General features: G+C 37.7%; 1 protein-coding gene across 4 annotated transcripts in view; it reads left to right on the forward strand.

Moving 5' to 3' along the window:
* RASGRP1 (RAS guanyl releasing protein 1) overlaps positions 1–3,566 on the forward strand; it is a 42,998-nt gene extending 39,432 nt beyond the window's left edge. The window contains exons 17-18 of one of the 4 annotated variants that reach the window (XR_009818940.1): positions 117–3,166; positions 3,540–3,566. Coding sequence is in view for 2 of the 4 variants with exons in the window: in XM_061998430.1 (XP_061854414.1) it covers positions 117–251 (135 nt within the window). In the remaining 2 variants the exon portion in view is untranslated. Of the gene's footprint in view, positions 1–116; positions 3,328–3,539 lie in introns of those variants that run through there. The other 3 variants (XR_009818941.1, XM_061998431.1, XM_061998430.1) reach the window with 3 other exon arrangements.
* The last annotated feature ends 3,356 nt before the right edge of the window (positions 3,567–6,922 follow it).

Below are 6,922 nucleotides of genomic sequence, written 5' to 3' on the forward strand. Positions count from 1 at the left end.
ACAATCTGTAAGTTCTTTGCCACTTTAACTCCAGCAATGCCAGTCTACCCAAACATACGACCAGATGGTCCTGAAACAAACTCAAAATGCCATTCTCTTTTTTTTTGTTTGTTTAGGAAAGAAATAGCCTGAAGGCAGACAATGAAGGCTTAAAGATCCAACTGGAACAAGCACATAAAACAATTGAATCTCTCACAATCCAGAGAAGAAACCACGTGGTCGACCACCGACAACACCAAGACTGCTCCTAGCAGGCAAGAGAGGAAATCTCCCATGGAAGACTGAAGGAGGGGTTGTCATAAAGCTGCTTTACCGAGTGAATCTGAGAGAGAGTCTGAAGTACGTCGAACAGAAATATTCTCTTTACTCAAGATTCCATATTAAATACAAACTCCTAAGTGTATTCATCTATTCCTTTGACTTTTCAAGGTAATTTAGCATTATCTCTGCAATGAAACTAGTATCTTCCGAGTTTGCTTTTAAAAGGACAGACACTGTTGCTGAAGTTTCTGTTCATGATAAAGACCCAGCAGATTCCCCAGTGACTTGGCTTCCAGCAGCACACCTTACCCCATAAGTGTTCTGACAAAGTAACTATACATAAGACTCTGTTGCCTCAGATTTTTCCCAAATTGAGGCTACTGTTTAACTACTGAAATATTCCAGTAATATTCCTTCTCATTCTGGCTGAAAACAATTAAAGTCCTGAACTGTCATCTCTATTTACAAAGTTTAACAATAATATTAAAATGAGTAGTTTATACAATCACAGAATGGTAGGGGTTTGAAGGGACCTTTGGAGATGATCCAGTCCAACCCCTCTGCAGAAGCAGGTCCATCTAGATCAAGTCACACAGGAACATGTCCAGGCGGGTTTTGAAAACTTCCAGAGAAGGAGACTCTGTGCCAGGGCTCCCTCACCTGAGCAGAAGTATTTTCTTATGTTTCAGTGGAACTTGGTGTTCCAGCTTAATCCCATTACCTCTTGTCCTGTCACTAGACACAAGTTAAATTAATGCTATTTGAATATCTTAACCAAGCCTAACCAAGGTTTTTTTAAACCCATCTCAGAGCTTTACAAGTCCTGCTGCTCAAATGCTTACCTTTGTTAAGGTAAAAATTGATGAGCCTGGGGAGAAGTGACATTGAATACTGCTTCCACTGTTCTCATTCCATGCCACAGCTTGGAACACTCAGCCCTACCTACTTGGCTTAAAGGATAACTTGTTGTCTACATACAGTACATATGGGACAAGGCTGATTATTTTTCCCTCAGGTCAGACTGAATGCTGTTGTTGAGTAGAACCTTGAGGGCCATATTAGGAGGGTAATACAGTAATTCCTGTGTGACAGTTACTGTATTCCAGAGTTAACATCTGTTTGAACCAAGGTCTCTCCATTTTCTTTCTCCTAGATTTCACATGCACTTTAGGTAAAGAGTCAAATGGAGTGTGCTCTTATGTGTGTAAATTTTGTACAGCAAAAGGTGTTACAGCAGTAATGTGGTTTTCTTCAAGCTACAAAGTGTACATATTGTCAAGAAATAAATCTTTCAAGTTACTGATAAATGAAATGTACTTGTCAGAACAGCCAATTTGAAAACTGCATTTGCATTCCAAGAGAATCTGTGTATTTACAGCTGTATAAAACTTGCTTGTGTTTATCCCCCCCAGGGTTTGTCATCACACATCTGAACACCAGAAACTTATGACTTGGATATATTTATCTAGAAAGTCCACTTAATGCTCCTCAAACTTGTACATCACAAGTCCATTAGCAATTGAAATTTAGTCAGCCTATTTCAAGAGCATGTGTGCTTTGTCTTCAAAGTGGTGTAAATGTACTTTCCATCCACTATTTAAAATTATTATCAAGTATAGGAATGCTTTATCTATAAAAAGAAGTCCATTTGAAGCTACTTAGCAGTCTAGTGACTTGTTTTGAACTTGGATTGTGCTTGCATCTTCATGTACAAGTAAAATCAAATGGAGGGAAATAGCAGCACTAGTAGGTCTTCTGTTACCTTACTGTAAACACCTGAAAGGCAAAGGCCAGGAGCCAGGAGCTGTGAAGATAATGCAGCTTTTTTACCTCATACACTAAACCTGAAATATTAACAACTAACATGGAATTGCACTTTGATCAAAGAAACAATCTCAGTGGATTTCAGGTCATGTTTGTGAACTTGCTTTGCCTATTTTCTGTAAGCTTCTTACTTCAAGGAACTACAGCAATAGGAGCTATAGCATATTTTTAACAGATATTTAGTGAATAAAATGTTTCTGCAACAATTAAAACAAACGAGATAAAAGTTGTATATATTTTCACATATTTTGAAGATACACCAAAAGAGAAGCTAGGACCAATAAATCTTGTGCAGCTAAGAGAACTGCTTGCTTGTTGTCTAAGCTCTGGATTCTAACAGAATTTGTGTATACGCATATACTTTGTGCTGCAGGCTGAAGGTTGAGAACAAACCCTTACTGAAAAAGAAAATGCCCTAGCATCAGCAGCTGGCCCAAGGCTACTGTTACTAGGTTAAGAGTTCAAAGTTACGACCCTAGATTTGTACAGCCTTAAGTGCTAACTTAGTGTTTCTCTCTGTTGCCTTTTTGCTCTACAATGTGAAATCACTTAGAAGAGATCTGTTTGCAGGAATGTCTTACAGAACAAACCTGTGGTGCTTCAAGAAGTCAGTTGATACCTGGAAAACTTCAGACCTCTCAAAAGTACCTTCAGCTTCTGTTTCCCAAAGCTTCTTACAGTTTTTTGTTTGTTTTGGTTTTTATTCTTTTTATTCTTTTCAAATGGTTTTAGTCCCTTCTTAATTCTTTTGGGACTTCCCTTTTGTTGCATGCAAGACTAATGGCAGAAACTGACCACAGTGATACTGCTAAAACTGACAAAGCTACTGACAAAAATCAGTTACATCATATTAATTATCTCCAAGCTGCTTTATGCTAGGAAAAAACATACCATTAAAGTACCAAGTGCAGTTTAAAAGCTATGTTAGCAAACATGGATATTGAAGTTTATCATGTCAGAGCTAGTTTAAAAGAAAAGCACTCACCTTAATTCCTTCTCCAGGCTCAGCTGTGTTTCTGTGTACTTAGAAGAAGGAAAAAAACAAATGTGTGCGCCTCAACGCCCCCTTTGTTTTTTAAGGGTGAGTTCTGATCATTTAAAGATAAAAGTAAATAGGTTGTGATATTACTCATTAACAAGGCAGAGCTATTGTTCATATTCAGGTTAAACCCAACTGCCTTTAAAGTAGCCCACTTATGGTTTTGGAAATACGTTTTTGTTTCAGTAGCAATCTTGTTATTTTATTCTGATATCTAATTGAACTTGAAAAATTTTCCTTCTAATGCTGTTCAAGAAGAATGAAAATGTGTACAGATTGTAAAGATTTTATATAAATTGTAAGATTTCACTTAAATATTTATAACAGAAAAGATATTAAAACTGCACTTCATGCCTCTGAGTTTGTATCTCAAAGGAATCTAATCAACCTCTCCTCCTCTTCCTTGACATCTAAGACACTTATGCAAGATGAACCTAGTCCCAGAGACCCTAGTCTAGCTTCACCGTCTGCCATCCTTGGAATGTTGCCTGAAAAAACTTCAGAAACCTGGTATGTGCAGATTGTTTTCAGTATTTTAGTAGTGCTACTCACTATTCCAAGGATTACAAATTAACAGTCCTTCATTAGCACAATCCCTCACTCATGTTAAGAATGCTAATTGTGAAGAGATGTCACAGCCTGATAGCCAGTCAGTCCTTACAGCCACTACAGAACCCTCAGTTAAACTTGGCTATCTCACAGGCACCACTGCAGAGCCCCAGGACTTCACCTTGGACTAAACTGCTGAGTGCTGTCTCTCAAATATGGTTTTATATGGGGTGATGAATGTTCACTCAGTTACCTTCAGGCACCTGAAGGAGGTGAGGGAAGCAGACAAGGACTGCAGGTGAAGTACAGAAACCATAATTCCTATTTATCTGGGCAAATTAGCTTTACTGGCTTGCACATACAAGATATGTTGCGTTTCATTTTGCAATTATACAAACTAAAGAAAGAGAATTTCAAAATTAATTGGAAGATAGTATTTCCTTCATTTCCATATAGATAAAAGTAATGATCATAAAGAGCTATGGATTTTTTTAAGCTAATATAAAATTTAACAGGGATTCCTTAGTAATCCCAGACAATGCAATAGGGATGTATTTGTGACAGGCTCTGTTGAGATTCTCATATATTGTTCCTAGACCCCTCTTAATTTTAGTCACAATATATTTGTTAGTTTTCCCTGCCATTAAAAGTAAGTTCCATCACTACTGTAAATCACCAGAAGGAATTCTTCCTTACGAACACAGGAGGAACATGATAGTGGATCCAAATCACAATACACAAATGATGCAAATAATACAGTACTTTATTCCTCAGTGTTTACAGCTGTTAACAAAAGTGTCTCTCAAATCCTGAAAAAAGCACCCCCAGCTCAACCTATTTTTCAGTTCTTGTTCAAACAAAACAATATGCAGGTAGATATTTGCTAAGTATGACTAAACACAAAAATGCTCACACGTGTCTCTATGAACATCTTTTAGTCACAACACAATTTTTGAAATTTTTTTTTCAAGACATGAAGAGGTTTAAATCAATTACTCTTATGGCATTAGTGCATCTTTTGATAAATTAAAAGCATACATTCTGACAAGACGAGACAGAAAAGGATACCTCTGCGAAACGTGGTGGTGCTTACTTTAGTTTTCAACTACTGGCTTCACACTGTGGTTTGGGATTATTTAAGAAAAACTGAAAGGGCCAGATTAAAAACCAAAAGCTCAAATCTATTTAAATTCCCATGTTTTACATGGCCTTCGTAAATATAATTTAACTGTTACAATTCCATGTGGGCATGTAGCTGCTTTACCTCATTCAGAAGTGTCCTGCGTGCTGCAAACAGGACAACCTGTTGAGTGCCAAAGCACTGAAACACATCGCCATACATACTCACAAGAGGAAACCAGGGCAACCTCACATCTTAAGACTGATGGAATCATTGTGCAAAGATAAGGTAGCTGATCTTCCTAGCGTCCTTGGTCAACCTAAACTGCTTCACTGCTGTTCAGAAATCACTTGTAGCAAAAAATAAATACTGCTATGAGCAAATGGAATTCTGAATTAAGGCTTTGGAAGTTAAAAAAACTACTCTCACCATGCCTTTGCTGACCCACACTTTGCTTTGCTATGGGCAGCAGTCTCACTTGGTATGTCGTCAGTCTGTGAGCTGTTCCAGAGCATTTGACAAAATAAAAGCTCCAAAGCAGGAAACCCAGAACGATGCTCCCACATGACCTACAAGGGCCTTTCCATTAGGGCTGCAGAGGCTGGCAATGGTGCAGAAAACAATCATGAAAGGAACAATATTGCTAGCAGGGAGGTGAAAATAAGCCTTTATTTCAGGAGTTCACATCCAAGCTAACATGTTCAAGCAAAGAAAACTGCCTTTTAGGCACTGCCTGGGACCCTAAAGTGTAGGCAAGGCTGTACCTATCACATCACAACCAGCATTCTCAAGCAGACTATGATTGGAGAGGAAATAACAGGAGAGAAACTTCTTAACTTTATCTGGATTAAAAGTTCAAATTAGTAGGTCTCTGATGACTAATTAATAAAACCTGATGCAGGCTCTTGATGAGAATTTGACTGAGGTTTACATTCATGAGTAAATCTGCCTATGAAACAAGACACGATACATATGTTCCTGAATGAAATTTGTACAGAAAGAACTCGTAACTGCAGAACATCAAATCAAAACCAAATCCTAATGTCCAACCTGCAGTTAAGCCTATGGCTACATACTCAAAGTGCTTCAAAGTTTCTGTGCTATGAAATAAACAGACACTCCCAGATTTATCAGCTACCTTCCTGAATCTCTCTGCAGTAACCTGACCTTGATAAATACTGCCACGTGTATATACTTGGGCATCATCATTCTGTTCCACCTCCGTACTCAGAAGCAGCCTCACAACAGGAGAGATCTAAAAGACAACAAAAACTGTCTTCTTTAATGGACAGCTTTAAATTTACTTATTTTCTATATGTATTTACAGCAATAACTGTATGAAAGCCAATTCCTTCTGCTAGAGTAACACTATGAAGGGAGAAGGCACCCAGACTGTATCAAGACAGAGGTTTTTTTCCAGCTTATCAGACCAATTGTTGGGCAGAATAAGCAAGAGAGAAATCATTAAAGAGGGGTTGCTGCTGAATGAGACATCTTATTAGCTGGGCAGCTGGTGATTTCTAAACATAGGACAGGCAGAGAGGAAAAAAAGGTATGTTCTTTCTTAAGAGGCTCAGCTCATTCAACCTTTATGTCTCAAGGCTGACTCAAGAAGGAATATATAAATGAACTCTTACCAGTCACAAAGGCTGCAGAAGCTTCCTGCCCAATCTGATCTTAAAATATTTTTATGAAACACCAATCAAAGGAAAACAGGTAAAATGAAAATAGACACCATCAAAACTCACCATGACTCTGAGTTTACAGAATGTCCTGCCCTTCAAATAGTCTCTGATATATTTATCAACACATAAATATAAACAACCTGATTTTATTAGTTTCTGTAGAAAATTCAGAATGTTATTTCTTTGTGAAGTCCTGGAAGAATATGAAACCTAATTGAGTAATTTTGAAGAAAGTCTTAGGATTTAATATTTGACATTTAATTAATTTCATGCCCCACATGGAAACCCGAAGGAGAGAAAAAAACCTGAAAGCAGCATTCTGGGTTCTTTTTCAAGTGTTTCCATCTAGTTCTTCGGCCTATTTTTTTTCTACACAGCATTTTGGAGCAGGGGAATGGACATACAACATGCAATAATTAGAGGTCTGAACATTAAATAATATAG

Source organism: Colius striatus, chromosome 6 (assembly GCF_028858725.1).
Source record: "Colius striatus isolate bColStr4 chromosome 6, bColStr4.1.hap1, whole genome shotgun sequence".
NCBI lineage: Eukaryota > Metazoa > Chordata > Aves > Coliiformes > Coliidae > Colius > Colius striatus.